The sequence below is a fragment of the Leuciscus leuciscus genome (assembly GCF_965113295.1).
Source record: "Leuciscus leuciscus genome assembly, chromosome: 22".
Lineage (NCBI taxonomy): Eukaryota > Metazoa > Chordata > Actinopteri > Cypriniformes > Leuciscidae > Leuciscus > Leuciscus leuciscus.
In genome coordinates this window covers 22,003,128-22,017,712 of record NC_138746.1, presented here as the reverse complement: position 1 = coordinate 22,017,712, position 14,585 = coordinate 22,003,128, and the positions used below count along the sequence as shown (strand labels likewise).

Below are 14,585 nucleotides of genomic sequence, written 5' to 3'. Positions count from 1 at the left end.
GTGATACCAGTTGCGTTTAACAGTTACATAAGAATAACTAGATGTACCGCATCGCGGTACAAAATATGACCGCCGCTCAGGCCTGCACTGGCTTTCCACAAAAATAAATGACGTGGAGTAATTTGGCTGTATTGCGTGTTTATGTATATACCTAAAAAAAGTAATAGTATGTGCATGTCTGTCTGTGTGTGTGTGTGTGTGTGTGTGTGTGTGTGTGTGTGTGTGTGTGTGTGTGTGTGTATGTGTGTGTGTTTGTGTATGTGTGTGTCTGTGTGTTTGTGTGTGTGTGTGTGTGTGTGTGTGTGTGTCTGTGCGTGTGTGTGTGTGTGTGTGTGTGTGTGTGTGTGTGTGTGTGTGTGTGTGTCTGTGCGTGTATGTATGTGTGCGTACATGTGTGCGCGTGTGTGTTTGTGTGTGTGTGTCTGTACATGTGGATTTGTATGTGTGTGTATGGGTGTGTGTCTGTGCGTGTGGATGTCAGTGTGTGGGCCCCCCCAAACCCCAAAAAATTCAGTTTTTCCTAAATAACTACCTGAACCGTGGCTAGTGGGGCTACATGCCCACCAAATTTCATGTTCCCCGGTGTTTCGGTGTCCCTGGTATCGTTGACGAAAAATTTAAGGGGGCCCCAGCGCGGGGGGGGAAGTGGCCCCCGGGGACCAAACGAAATTTTTCCGTAAAAGTCTAGTAGACCAACATACCATAAAAATGTCTTCATCCTCGGTGCCACGGTTCAGGTAGTTATTTAGGAAAAACTGCATTTTTGGGGGTTTGGGGGGGCCCAGCGCGGGGGGGGGAGTGGACGTCGGCAGTATTGACGGCAAAATAGGCTACAGAATATTTCGTTCTGTGTTGACACGTGCAATATTTGAAAATCGATCATATTTTTTAAATTACATTTATATCTGAATTTGTCAAAACCTAGAGACTTTCAAACATCAAAATGTCATTTATTAGTATTCGTGTCAAAATGACATACAAACATCTTTTCCTATTCTATTTTGCCTGAAAACACTTCCAACACACTTGCGTGTCGCGTGAAAAATAGGCGTCGGTTCTATTTCTAGCATGAAAATAGAACTATAAAGGTACAACTAATACCTGCCTGCGTCCCAACCTGTTATAACATGACATGGGAGCCGAAATAAAAACGGACACGCCACGCAGCTGAGACGCTCACGCCACGCAGCCAGTCTGTCGCCGGCCTAACTCTTTAACCATTAATATATCCTGTCAAACAAAGTAGCAAATATGTTATGTCATACAGATTTTATAAAACAATGTAAATTGTGTAGCGTATGTCATAAGTCATCACGCGCATGCGTGTTTAAACTTTCATGAGGTAATCGAAACCTACAGCGCATGCGTGTTCAAAGTGTGTTTTTTTTGTTGTTGTTGTTGTTGTTGTTTTTTGTTGCTATTATAATGCATCGAACAATAAAAGACAGAACAGATAGAACCTCTAGGACTACAGGAATGAAATTATCGAATCTTCATGTAAAGTTTCACAAACCAATTTAAAAGAAAGAAAAAAGATAACAGTAGGCCTAGCATATAAACAAACACAGCGAAGACATTATGCATCAGTGGCATTACAATATATATATATATAGGCCTATATTTCAAGGATCTGTCAAAGAGATTTGAGAAATGCGTAATTTCTGCAAGTTAGAGAATGTTTGCTTATGAATGAAAACAGTTTACAACAACAACAACAAAAATAACAATCTAAGTAGTAATTGACGTAGCCTACCTTGTACCTTATAGTTTCAGATTATATCTTTACGTCATCGCGCTACAAGCTGCAGCGAGGACAAGAGCTTTTTGTCTCTGATGTTAGTTTCGATTTCCTTTCTTGAAAAGTGAAACACCCAGAACGCTATTTAAGCAAGCTCTCACATATTGACATCAGTGTAAAGCAAGAGCATCCTGTTTGTTCGTTTTAACAGAGTCGACTTAAGATGGATCCCTGTAAGTTTATATTTTGATTATTCTAACTAGAATTTTAAATGTTTATCAATAAATGAGTTTACTTGTGTTTTCTATCTTCCCTCTAGTAACGATTATTGCAACAGGCGCAGCAGCAGGTAAAATTCTTAAAAATATAGGCCTATTATAAACTAGGCTATATTTCTGCTGGTTTCACAGGCACGGCTTAAGCCTCTAAAATGCATGTTTGAGCTGTTTTAACTGAAAGGAACTTGCACTGACATATCTTAAAATATGTTTTCAAGATGCACATCAATGTGTTTTTCTAAGACATTTTTAAAAGCTACTGAGATGTCTAATTTACCTGGCCTAATCCTAGATTAATTATAAAGCCCTGCCTGAAACCATGGGCTGCATTCAGCCCTGACAAAAAGTTGCAAAACGTTTTTTAAACGGAAACGGTGGTGCGTTGAACACCGTATTCTGACGACGCAAGAGTTGCAGTTGCAACTATGACAGCTGAGTTGTTTTTGTGAAGAATTTATGTTTTTTGAAGAATTTTCGGAGCCTGATGAAATCGGTAAATAAACTGCAAAATACACTCGATGTTACAGTCACTTGCTGTCCAGAATAAAAGAGAACATCCCAATCGAGTGAAGGGATTTGTGGAAACTATGGTTCCTAATTATTGTGTGATCTAGCATTTGCCTCGCATTTCAGGATGAAAAGACAAACTTTTCAGGTGAAGGATAATCCACTTCTTTCCTCCGAGACTATATGACCGCAAGGGCGCCGTAAAGGGGTGGAAGGTTAGGACGATTCTAAGGGCCCAGGCTGATTTAGGGCCCAGAAGAGCAGACCCCCTTTTTCTTTTCTTAGTTCTTTTCTCTTTTTTATACATACATTAAATGTGCTAGGGCCCCTCATGCACTAAATGTGTATTTTGTACGTTTTGACCATAGATTTAATATTTAAAAAACAAATAATGTATTTACTGTTTCAGTCACACCCCTCCCCCTCACAATGGTTCATTCCACCTGCGCTGTCCGAGCTACGATCGCTCGTGTAGCGTCTCTTGCTTATTGCACTTGCTATGATGCAGCGCAGACAGTGACACACGCAGGCATGTCACATCAAAAGTCAGGGCATCAAAAACGGAAATAGAAGACAGAGAACGCCGAAGTCGACAGTATGTCACACAGTTTTTCAAAAAGAAAGGTAGCTTGCCCTATTCCTGTATTCCAAAACTTTCAGAGTTAGGCTACTTATTTTTGTTGCTACATGACCTGCTTTTATCTAGCTAGCTAAGTAAAATAATTACTGAATTATGATTTACATCCAACAATAATAACATCTCTGCTGTCTCCGGGTTATCATGTCTCGTAGACACAGATTCAGCGGCTGCTGCACACCCACGTCCTCCTTCCCCCACGTCCCCCGTCCCCGTCTCATGGTGCGTTCACACCGGACGCGAATAGCGCGTCAGGCGCGAGTGATTTCAATGTTAAGTCCATGCAAAGACGCGTTGTAATTTCGTTTCAAACTTTTGTTTTTACGCGCGTCAATTTCGCTCTTGACGCGCGAATTAACACAAAGTGGTCAAGCGTATAACTAGACGCGGCAGGCGCGAATTTGACGCGCTATTCGCGTCCGGTGTGAACGCACAGTCAGCCGAACAAGGTGAGCCTGAGCGCGAAACTTCACGAAGATTGATTGAAGCCTCTAAACACGTCTTATCTACTGTGTTCGCCACATGATGATAACTTTACAAAACAAAAAGTAATCTACACGCTTCAAAAATTACAAAATCAGTTTGCCGTGTGTGTCATGTGTTCTGTGAAGTGACAGTGCTGCTGCTGCTACGATCGATGCTGTCAAACTTGACGTTCTTAATATGAATAAAATGCCCCAGAAAAAATAATATAAAATTGAATAAAACATGTCTGTAGTAGGCTAACCATTGGCTATAAGGAGTTTACAAAATAGATATTTTAATATTTTATATTAAGAAAACAAAATAATATGGTTATTACGTGTGTGTGTTATTGTCTGCACCTCGTATGCAACTATGCAATGTGCTAAGTATCTTTTTTAAAGTATACAGGGCATGTTTATTGGGTTAAATTTTATCTGTAAAAAATGTAGGGGGCCCAGAAATTTTGGTTTCCATAGGGCCCAGAATTTCTGGCGGCACCCCTGTATGACCGTATTATTTTTATTGTGAGTATTAGACTTATCACTATTGCTGATCACTGTTGATATGCTAGTGATGTTACATTTGACAATGAAGCTTCAAAGCGCGTATCGAATAGGTCTAGCCTACGCAGCGCAATTTCTTATGAAGTTCCGTGCCAGAGCGCGTATTGTTTGCAGAGAAACACGTGATCAACGAAAAACGAAGTGCTTCATGAGGCTTCATTTGCCCATCCCTATGATACGCTATATTTTTACTATAAAACTCTTACGACAAAATTGTTGCGTTTACCGAGCTGCGTTAACCGATTGTTATAGCCAGGGGCGTAGCAGCCTTTATAAAAGTGGGGGGGACAAAAGCTGTATGGTGATGATACCCGCTATGTTGGGTGGACCTCTGTCCTTCTAGGGGGGTTCGGGGGCATGCTCCCCCGGAAGATATTTTTTTTTTTTACATTTTAAGGTTAAATGCATCAATCTGCTGCACTTTGAGAGCTCAAAATGAAGAGCTTTAACCGGATTCAACCCATGAACTATGCACATTGAACAAAGAAAAAGCATTGACTTGTACCTAAAGAGGGCTCAAACATCTTTTTAGTTATGATAGCCTATAGACTATCAGTCTACATTACATTATCACTGGTGTTTTAGAATGCCAAACAGTTATTAGGAATAATTATACAAATCATTATTATATTATTATATGACGTAAAATCATAGCCTATAAATGTCTATACTTTATAAATGAAAATGAATATTTCAAAAGTATATTTTATATTACACTATAGTATAGGGAAATTACAATACTTTTGTCCTAATTTCTTCACTTGCAAGAAATAAACCCTTGAGTGATTTTTAACGCCAGATCACCAGCTGATCGGTGAGCAAAGTGCGCACTTTTCTTTATATCACGCAGCACAAACAGACTGGCTAATTAGTTAAAGTCTTGTTCTGTTTTAGAAAGGAACAAACAACAAAGCCATATCACTGTTTCAATTTTAGTTTGTTGGCAAAATATAACGCTAGAGACCTTTATGATAGGCTATAAATTTGACATCTCATATGTGTTGGGAAAATGGAGAAGAGCGAGTTCGGCAAAAGGCGGATTCGAACTCGGGTCGAACGCGTCAAAAGCTGCTTTCAAGCACCTCACGATCTCATTGTTATCATCAGACAGCCAAAAAACTGATCATGATGCTTTTTTTGTGTGCAAATAAATTATTGTTAACATAATGTGTTTGTGTGTTTGTAAAAAGGATGTAATCGTCCTCTGCTTTTTTTCTGGGGTGCATTCTACTCCAGACGGCCAAACAGCAAAGGGACTAAACGAACGAAAATTCGCAAGAGCAACAAGAGATTTGAAGCTCATGCAGACACACCCAAGAGATGATTCGCGCTGTGATTGGCTGAATGTTAGTTCACTCAAGTCTAAATAACAAATCAGAGAAAACGGGCGGAAATATTGACGCTGGGTCAAAATAAATGCGGGGGACAGAATCCCGTGTTTCTAAAAGTGCCCGCTGGTTATAGCCTACATGTTGCTGCTGATTGGGCTGACATTTTTTGACACACTCACCAAACAAGACAAAAGTCTTGTTCGACCTAGGCTGCGTTCCAGTCCAAAATTGTCATGCCCTTCACTCGCTAACTTAAAAAAAAAAAAAGATTTTTTTTTATTGCACTTCAAACAAACATAGTCAATGTACAGTCAGAATTGCAATATATACAAATCGGATAAACAAAAACAAAACAAAAACAGTCAGCCAGGGGGTGGAGGCTAAACATTATATAAAAATATCAAAGGATTCACAAAAATAAGTTTAAATTGCTTTCTTGTTGTGGGAATGAAAGATAGTCTTGATATCTAATTGCATTTCTTTTTCAAGAACCAAAAACAAAGGTAGGGTTTTATATTACATTTATGTAAATGGAATTTAACAAAAATTTAAATTAAATTTATAATATAGTACTCTTTCCTTTTATTTGAGGGAATATTATTAAAACCAAATATAATATTTTCTAAATACAAAGAAAAAGTGGGGTCAATTATAAATCTAGACAAATCTTTCCAAAATTTTCTTACATGAGCGCAATGCCAAAATAAATGAAACAAGGTTTCAGCCAATGTATTACAAAAAGAACAGTTCAGATCAATATCCTTTTTTAATTTAACAAGAAAATTATTTACTGGGTAGTATAAGATTTTGAGACTTATTTCCTTTATTTTATTTACCAATAAATATTTGTTTGGTAAAGTCCAGATGGCCTTCCATAACAAACCTTCAACCAGTCTATTCCAGTAAACAATACAGTTTGGCCTGGTGACAATGTCTTTTTGAACAACATGGTGAATGTAGTACGTCCAGATTATATTCATACTATATAGAATGTTCTTTTTAGTGGCTGTGAAGCAATTAGGCCTAGGCCTATTTGTTCAAAATAAGTGCCTGTTCAATAGAGTACGCAATTTCGGATAAAGCCGCAGAAAATGAGTTTTAAATAACCCTGATTTTGTGAAATATATAAATTATTTTAATGGAATTTGATCCACCTGAACTACTGTGTTTCTCCGAATAGCGGGAGCAATTGTTGCAGCTCCTGCTGTTCTAACAGCGGCTGGTTTCACCGCCGGTGGAATTGCTGCGGGTTCAATTGCCTCCACTTTGATGTCAGCTACTGCCGTGGCGAACGGAGGAGGGGTCGCAGCTGGAAGTGTGGTAGCTGTTCTTCAATCTGCTGGTGAGCCAAATATCTGGATTTTTTTTATTTATTTTTTTTATTATCTTTTCACTTTAACAATAAAATTGATTTATGCAAGGGGCAAATAGGCTACACAATTTTTTTCATGTCATTTTTCATGTCATTAGGTGCTGCGGGAATCCCTTTGGCAGGTCAAGCCATCGTGGGGGCTTTGGGAGCCACAGTGGGGGCAGTTGCTAGCATGGCTACCAACTATACTGTGTAGTTTAAATCTGTGCAATTATTGTATGTTACAAAAAAAAGAGAAAAGAAATCATTATATTATCATTATCTCACTGTATGTCTAAGTGATTAACATGCAGTGGCCTATCTGTATCAGTTTAGGTGTAAGGGTGCTGTTTATAAGCAAATAAAATGAAAACAAATAGTCTCTTGCTGTCATTTATTTATCATAAACTAATGTTGTGTAATTAACTGTAACTGCTCAGAGTTACTCACTTAAATTGTCATAAGGGGAGTTTTCCTAATGAAAAAAGTTTCTCAGACTGATGGCAATCATTGGAAGAACACACTGGAGCCATAAGGCACCGTTTGGTACTTAAGTAACTTTAATTTATATTATTTCTCAATATATTTCTCATTATATATTATATTCCTCATTGCCTCAAACCATGTCCCTAATGATGGGGTTACTGGAGTTCTTGCAAAAGCATATATGTTCTGTGTTATAAATTCTGCTTAAAAATGAGAAGTTTATTCCAAATTATTCCACCATGTGGTTTCACAAGAATTACAATTTGTTCTTGGCTTTATGCACATTATTGTCACGGGTGGCTGCTCAGAATTAAGCACATGATGCAGGAGAATAATATGCAAATAGTCTTTAATCCAAAACTCACGGAACAGGCAGGGAAACAGATTAACACACTTCAACAGTGACCTAGACAGGACAAAGAACTGAACCGAACAGGGAGTATAATACAGAGGAACTAATGAGAAAATGAATCAGACACGAGATGAACGGAATAATGATCAAACAAGCTGAGTCAAACTACCAGATAAGGAAGATAGAACCGAAACATAACATAATGGAACATAACTCTGACAATTATTTGCAATTCACATTTGTTGTGTATTGTTGTATTTTGTTGTTGTGTTGTCAATATGTGGTAATTTTAAACGCATTACAATCTGCCATGTTCTCTAATACAATACAGCCCTTTCTAAGGCTTTCTAAGCCTTTCTAAGGCTTCCCTTAAAATGTTGAAACAATTCTCTGTAAACATTTTTAAACCCGTAAACTGAGCCTCATATGTGTAACTCTGATTGTAGATTACCATTAATACAATTCTAAATGGTGTAATGGCACAGGAATGAGAGACTCCCACAATGCCTTAGTACATACACCCAGTGCTGGATATGTTGTGCAAAAGAACAGCAAAAGGTTGCAATGTGTTTTCTCAGGCACACTTTAAAATACATCAGCTGTAAAATAGAATAGCTAAAGCCCAGTTTAGGCTAAACCTTTAACGCATGCCTTAAAAAAGACTTCCAAACCCATGTAACAGGAACTTCTCCATATTCATCTTGTTTTGTCTATTGAGCATTTTATGCATCAAGCATTGCGTTCAGTATGATAGCATAGCTATAAACAAGTAGTCGGCAGGCCAGTCTTTGGCTTGTGGATAGAGCCAATGTCTGGCTGACACAATCGCTACTCAGTGAGACTGATAAATGTGCCAGGCTCCATGAACACGGGAGCAGATATTCTGTCCCAGAACAGACCACCTCTGAGGGAGTGAAGACTCCACCCCAAGACGGTCCGCATGATTTGGAGCATTTTTTCATCAAAAGAGAACACTCACAGCCCAATATCCTTCTTGAAGGAAAAGGACGCATTAGCCCACAGGTGGCCCACTCTGCGCCTTTATGCCTTTCCTCCGTTAGCACTGTTCCCTCAGGTCATCAACTGAATCAGGGAGGACAGAAACTCAGTTTTACTCTTGGCACCACCCTGGCAGAACCAGCCATGGTTCCTGGGATTAGTTCAGCTGCTGTCAGCAGCACCATGGCCAATCCTGCTCAGGAGAGACCTCCTTTTTCTGGCAGAGGGCTCAATTTGGCTGTGACCACCTGTGGCCTCTCGTCTCTCTTTCACGTCTCTCCCGAGAGGTCATGAACATGATCTCTGGGGTAAGGGCACCTTCTACCAGGTGCCTTTATCCACAAAAATGTTAAAATTTGTCTGGCTGGTGCTCAGCCCGGCGTATAAACCCTATGTCTTGAGATCGCTTCCATTCTCATCTCTGCAGTAGCTGTTGGACGTGGGTGCACCCTGACCACGCTCAAAGTATACACGGCAGCTTTAACAGAGTACCATGCACTTACCCCTTAAAAACGTACAACTTGAAGACTTACCCCTTAAAAACTTGAGCTTGGTACTATTTACAGCTGGCCAGACAGTAGGAAAACACGACCTGATGGGCAGATTTCTCAAAGGGCCCTCCCCGCCCCAACCCTTTAAGGGACCTGTCTATTGTCCTGGGGGCCCTGGGGGTCATAAGTCATTTAGCTCTCTACTTTCCCCTCTACCTAGGGTGAAAAGACGCCACACCCACTTTGCCGGTTCGGGCTCTTGGGGTGTACAACTGTGCTTGGAGGGTGGCAAATATTGATGTTAACAGACATTAGCGCTCTAAAGTGCTCTAAAGTGTGGCTGAAAAAGCCCGGGAAAACTCTAAATAACCATTGAATCAAAATAAAATTTTACTCTTATCTGAGAAATAAGCATGTGACCCGTTTCAGCTCCTCCACTCAAAGAATCTGAATCAAGAATCGATAAGAACCGGAATCAAAAGGAAGAATCTGAATTGGAATCAGAATTGTTACAATCAAAACGATGCCCAACCCTAATTGTTACATTAACTACACTGTAAAATCCGATTAGTTCAGCTTACTCAAAAAAAGCATGCAAACCGATTGCACTTAAAAAACTAAGTAACGTGAAATAGGAATAGTATGTAGTACTAACAAGTGCATGTCTAGTAGTGTACACTTACAAGAGAGTTCTAGTAACTTAAAACTAATTTGTATAGTATACTTGATCATTTACTTTAGATGTACTCATTTATGCTAGTTGTGTTAACTCAGATGTTTTCTGCATACAACTTGGAATTACTGAGTTTACTTTACTTCAAAAGCAATCCAGTTTACTTGTTAAAACCATGCAAACCGATTGCACTTAAAATAGCAAGTAAGCTTTACTCCAATAACTTAAGTGCTATCAATCATCTATTATATATCATTGAGAATACTTTCACAATTTTACAAAGATAACATTTACAACTGGACAAATAAATCTAAGGCAATGATACAGTTCAAAGGTAAATTTATTGTATTTGTTTTCTTAACAACTGACACAGGGGTGGTCCACACAAGTTTGCATTGGGGTATACAATTTATGTAGTCACTTTAGTTTTTTTAATTTTTTTTAAAACAAAAAAACAGAAACACGTTATAAGGTTCATTAGTTAACATTAGTCAGTGTATTAACTAACATGAACTAACAATGAGCAATACATTTGTTACAGTATTTATTAATCTTTGTTAATGTTAGTTAATAAAAATACAGCTATTCATTGTTCATGTTAGTTTACAGTGCATTAACTAATGTTAACAAATACAACCTTTGATTTTAATAACGTATTAGTAAATGTATATAAAATCTGAATCAAAATAAATATATTTAAAACCATACCCTGACTCTACTACATTCTCAACAAACAGCTTTAACAATTCAATACATAACAATTACTCACTTTAATCAATAATAATTCGAAGACCAAACTTGTGCAAAAAAAGTGGCTACATTCATTAGCCTAAACGATGAAAAAGCAATGTCTCTGACACACATACGCTGAATGAAAACGCTGACAGCATCTTAAAGGGTTAGTTCACCCAAAAAATTTAATTCTGTCAGTAATTACTCACCCTCAAGTTGTTCCAACTCCGTAAGACTTTCGTTCATCTTCGGAACACAAATGAAGATATCTGATGAAATCTGAGAGCTGTCTGTCCCTCCATAGACTGCAATGTCATTGCAACTTTCAAGGCCCAGAAAGGTAGTAAAGACACCGTTAAAATAGTCCATGTGACTACAGTACTTCAACCTTAATGTTATGAAGCGACAAGAATACTTTTTGTGTGTAAAAACTCCACCATTACGACATTATTCAATAATCTCTTCTCTTCCACTTCATTCTCCTATGCTGTTGACGTAGTGTAAAGTGCTTCTGGGTTCTACGTCAGAACGTAGGCTTATTATTGGCTGACGCTGGTCATGTGTGATGCTGGCCAATAATAAGCCTACGTTCTAACGTAGAACCCAGAAGCACTGGGCTGTTTACACTATGTCAACAGGCAGCGTAGGAGAATGACGTGGAAGAGAAGAGATTGTTGAATAATGTCATTATTTGGGGGGTTTTTGCGCACAAAAAGTATTCTCGTCGCTTCATAATATTAAGGTTGAACTACTGTAGTCACATGGACTATTGTAACAATATTTTTACTACCTTTCTGGGCCTTGAAAGTTGCAATGACGTTACGGTCATTGGGGGGTAGAAAGCTCTCAGATTTCATCAAAAATATCTTTATTTGTGTTTTGAAGATGAACAAAGGTCTTACAGGTTTTGAATGACATGAAGGTGAGTAATTACTGACAGAATTTTCATTTTTGGGTGAACTAACCCTTTAACTTGCTCATGAACTAATGGGTAGACAATTTTAAACAAATGGCTTCGTTTCCCTTTTATTTTGCACATTTGATTACTCAACAGGAGATTTTTTAGAGATTACAGTTTTGGTGGGAGTTTGTTCTGTCCCAAACCAAGCATCAATTTCTGAATGAAGTTAAAAGTATTTTTCAAGTCTTTTGGGTAATCCAAATTTAAAGCATAAGAATGACCAAAATAGATTCAAATTGTCTGAGGCAGGTTCTGCAGATTATCCATTACAATACCTCTCTCAACAATGATGTCAGTAGACACTGGGCAAAGTTAGAGAGGGAAGTTCTTCCTCATCAATGACAGTCAGCACCCCAACAGTTGTGCCCAGGCTTCATCAACATCACATACCTGAATGAAACCAAAAAATAAAAATATTACAACAGGGAAAAGTGAAAAGGCTTGATTAATTGACAGTTCTCTGCCCTGAATACACTGCCTTTAATTAAAATGTCCCATTAAGTTTATATAATTTATATATTTTTTTATTTTATGCCGACTTTTAGGGATAGTTCACCCAAAAATGAAAATTAGCACATGATTTACTCACCCTCAAGTTATCCTGTGTGTATATTACATTTTTCTTTCAGATGAATACAATCAGAGTTATGTAAAAGAAAATGTCCTGTCTTATCCAAGCTTTACAATGCAAGTGAATGGCCGTATATTGATGGATAGATGCACTTTTATCATGGATGGATGCATTCTGATGGACTTAAAAAAATATACAGCCATTCACTGCCATTATCAAGCTTGGATGAGACAGGACATTTTCTAATATAACTCTGATTGTACAACAGCTAGATAGATTGTAAGCAAAACCATGATCAACTCAGAATAATAATAAAAAATTAAGGCTGCAGTAAACTCACCCCTGTATTAATTTGCTGCATAAGCTCATCTAATTTCTCTCCAATGCTTCTTGAAGACTTGAAGATTGTGACAAAGCGTGGTGTGTAGCGATCCACATTCCACAGCACCATAAAAGTTACTCTGCAGTCTGCAGATCTGTGGGGACTATCCTGTTAAACTCTGAAAACACCTACAACACAGGCAAAAAAAAAAAAAAAGGCATGGGACAGTGTGGAAATCTTTTCAATGCATGGTCAGGCCAACAGGCCAATTCTAAAGCCAAACCTAAACAGAATGTGGTTTCTCATGGTGGAAACGGTATGAATAAGTACTTACTTGTCTCTCTGTAAAAAGAGCTGGCCACTGCTCCATCTGCATCCACAATTTCACGTCTTTGCATTGAGAAGGTCTGGTCCATCTTTGATGCAATGAGAGTTCCACTAGGGTAACATCACTAGGGATAACATCACTTTACATTACTAAGTTTCTCATCTTGTTAAAAAATGGCTAATTTTATCAGCAGTGATAAAGCATTTGAGTTTGAGTAAAAAAAAAAAAACCTTTACAGTGCTTGCATGCATTACAATCTGAATTTACTCAATTTAAAAAATAATAGTTTAATGCTGTTGTGAAATCACAAATACTGTCAAAAAGCATCACATACTTCATCTCTGCATAAGCTGCAGGTTACATTTAACTGTAACTTAGATGTGCGCCATTTCACCAGATTTGGAACCTTAATAATTTAAACCAATGCCAGAGGAGAATGCATCAGTGAGAATGGTAAAATAGAAAACCATAATTCTTACATTTGGGACAAATAAATCGGTTTTCAGGCATTCCAGGAACTGTTATGGTACCTGATAGTTTTATGCGCAAAAAAACAACAACAGGCCAAACCATATTCTTCAAGCTCCGAATATCACAATTATTTGGTAGACATTAAGGAGATCAGTAAAAACTAGCGACAGACAGTTAAAAAAAACATTCACACAAAATTCGCATACTTGATTACTCACCTTATTATTATTATGCCAAAAACGTAGGCAGTCTGTCAAAGTCTTTCCACATCTGCAAAATTGGCGCCGAAAATGAAATACGCACAGAATCTATTGCGCATGCTCTCACAAGTGTCGCTTCTTCTTCTTCTTTGTTTTTTCTGCACATTAGGCACGCTTTAATGTACTGCTGCCTCTCACTGGTTTAGTAACGTCATTGCATCCTTTGTTGTTACTTGCTTATTTCAAGTAAGCGTCACTCAAACGATTGAGTAACTTGTAATTTTCACCCTGCAATTGACTGTAACTCAACAAAACCTAGTAAGAAGTACGTATTTTATATTGCTGAGTAAAGTTTACTAAGTATATGTGAGTCAGGAAAGCTATTGGATTTTACAGTGTACATTATAGTTAACAGAGAGGGTTCTAAAGGATCTTTGTAGGCTTACTTTTGCATTTTAAGGCATTATTATGTTGCACTGGTTAATGATAATGTTTGCCAATTTGTAACTGTTTATTATTTGTTAACATTGTATATAGACCGCCCCTGTTGACCTCCACCCTCACAGGTTTTCTCTAGGAGACATTATACCCACAGGCTCCGGCCCGGAATCCGAGCCTGCCTTATTGGAGAGATTTTAGGCCCCTAACACTGGTAGACTGCCTGGGGCCCTTGTCACCCACGCTTCCGTTCTGCGCTAGTAGCACAGCGTGCATTTGCAGTGCATTGTCCATACGCGTCAGACCTTGGTTCACTGAGATAACGGGAACAAGCATTGCATAGCTTGCCATACTACTGCGCATATGTGAGTCGACGCTACTGCCACTCAGTCGAAAAATTCTGACTCGAAATGACGAAATTTAGTGCGACTTAAATAGGCAGTCGGCTTCGCCTGTTTCGGCGGGCTGAAAAGCCATTTGTCTGGGCAAGTACACAGACGTGAACTAATCAGTTTCCCTATACGTGTCAGAAACTGTAAAGGGAGTGATTTGTTTCAACATTTTATAGGGCCATAGTGCTTACAGAAACCAACAAATAACATTTTACTTTTTTTCACTTTCTGTTCAAAAGACCATTAAACATGTAATTGCCTACTATTATGATAAGCCACCCACTCAGACATGAATCTGA

The 14,585-nt window shown here is 38.4% G+C and overlaps 1 protein-coding gene and 1 long non-coding RNA gene across 2 annotated transcripts; one reads left to right on the top strand and one right to left on the bottom strand.

The window, feature by feature from the left end:
• The first annotated feature begins 1,853 nt into the window (after positions 1–1,853).
• LOC309487027 (uncharacterized protein) lies at positions 1,854–7,252 on the top strand. The gene is made up of 4 exons (XM_082154575.1): positions 1,854–1,971; positions 2,058–2,087; positions 6,700–6,861; positions 6,990–7,252. The coding sequence occupies exons 1-4, from the start codon at positions 1,962–1,964 to the stop codon at positions 7,085–7,087; spliced, it is 300 nt and encodes a 99-aa protein (XP_082010701.1). The 5' UTR covers positions 1,854–1,961; the 3' UTR covers positions 7,088–7,252.
• Positions 7,253–10,193: 2,941 nt separating this feature from the next.
• Positions 10,194–13,850, bottom strand: LOC309487038. The gene is made up of 4 exons (XR_014201723.1): positions 13,475–13,850; positions 12,792–12,909; positions 12,476–12,645; positions 10,194–11,954 (listed from the first exon to the last, which is right to left on the bottom strand). It is a non-coding gene; the product is annotated as an uncharacterized lncRNA (long non-coding RNA).
• Between the last annotated feature and the right edge of the window lie 735 nt (positions 13,851–14,585).

Bases quoted from the DNA above. Each gene is read 5' to 3' on its own strand.
- LOC309487027 (XM_082154575.1), top strand. The intron at 2,088-6,699 runs GTAAAATTCTTA...TTCTCCGAATAG, and splicing joins TGCAACAGGCGCAGCAGCAG to CGGGAGCAATTGTTGCAGCT. The intron at 6,862-6,989 runs GTGAGCCAAATA...TCATGTCATTAG, and splicing joins AGCTGTTCTTCAATCTGCTG to GTGCTGCGGGAATCCCTTTG.